The 1,006-nt window shown below is 41.5% G+C and overlaps 1 protein-coding gene across 1 annotated transcript in view; it reads left to right on the top strand.

Moving 5' to 3' along the window:
• The window catches only part of LOC119331887, a 2,476-nt gene extending 1,600 nt beyond the window's left edge, over nucleotides 1-876 (top strand). Inside the window, exon 4 of the mRNA XM_037605065.1 lies at nucleotides 438-876. Coding sequence (XP_037460962.1) covers nucleotides 438-701 — 264 coding nt within the window. The 3' untranslated portion in view covers nucleotides 702-876. The remainder of the gene's footprint in view (nucleotides 1-437) is intronic.
• The last annotated feature ends 130 nt before the right edge of the window (nucleotides 877-1,006 follow it).

Here is a 1,006-nt window from a genome sequence, read left to right as displayed (position 1 = left end):
GAGGTAATTAGTGTTCAGATGCCTTATTCTTCGGCGCGTCTAGGATTATTGTTGTACATCTTTCCTGATGTCTTACAAGCTCTTGACGTCGTGTTGATGCAGAGATCAGGTGTAATTGATATATTTTCTATATTAATATATCATATTTATCAATAAAAAAGCTAGAGACAAACATGAATTGACTTATACTTATACATAAACTAACCATTAAAAGTTAACATATCAACAAATCTAGAGGAAGCAAATATTACTCAAATTAATTGTCTTCCTTACTTACCATCCACTATACATGCATGTGCTATATATGTTTTCAAACAAAGATGAAGCTTCTAGCTAGAATGTGCTACATCAAATATAGCAATGAAGAAAGACATTGGTACTGATTGTCATATGTTAATCTTCTTGACATGGCTAATTAACCATGTACGTTGTTGTAGGCGACTGACTGGTCATGCCACGCTAATGGCAAGACGTGTCAGAAGAAGCAGCGGGCAGCGGCGGGGTGTGACCTGACGCTATCGATCGGCCAGTGGGAGGAGGAGGCCGCGAGTAGTGACACTGACATCTCGAGCATGACCACCGAGGAGGCCATCGTGCTGGCAAGGGGTCAAGGAGTGAGTGGCCACCGCCGCCCTAAGGCTTCCGCTGATCTGAACCTTGACCTGAACCTCGATCTTGCCATCTCATCTTCTTGGCTCTGATGTGTTATCCATAACCTCCTGTGTAAATATATAGAGTTGCATTTTTGTAGAGGTACATAATATGTATATTTCTATTGATGTATGGTAGATCAATAGAAATGTGGGTTGCTTTATCGCAGTTGACTAATCCTTTGGTCTAGTTGATGAACTGCAACACCTTTGCCCTTTGCCACCCTGCTGAGCATACCGGAATCGCTAATCTTCTTAACTGCAAGATTAGTTCCTTTCTGACCAAGCATTATTGAGCATGAAGTTGAATTTCATCCTATGGAGCTTAAAGTTGGATCTAGAGGTGCCACTTGGCG

Source organism: Triticum dicoccoides, chromosome 7A (genome assembly GCF_002162155.2).
Source record: "Triticum dicoccoides isolate Atlit2015 ecotype Zavitan chromosome 7A, WEW_v2.0, whole genome shotgun sequence".
Classification (NCBI taxonomy): domain Eukaryota; kingdom Viridiplantae; phylum Streptophyta; class Magnoliopsida; order Poales; family Poaceae; genus Triticum; species Triticum dicoccoides.
The sequence above is the reverse complement of the archived record's forward strand: the minus strand, read 5'-3'. Positions and strand labels throughout refer to the sequence as shown.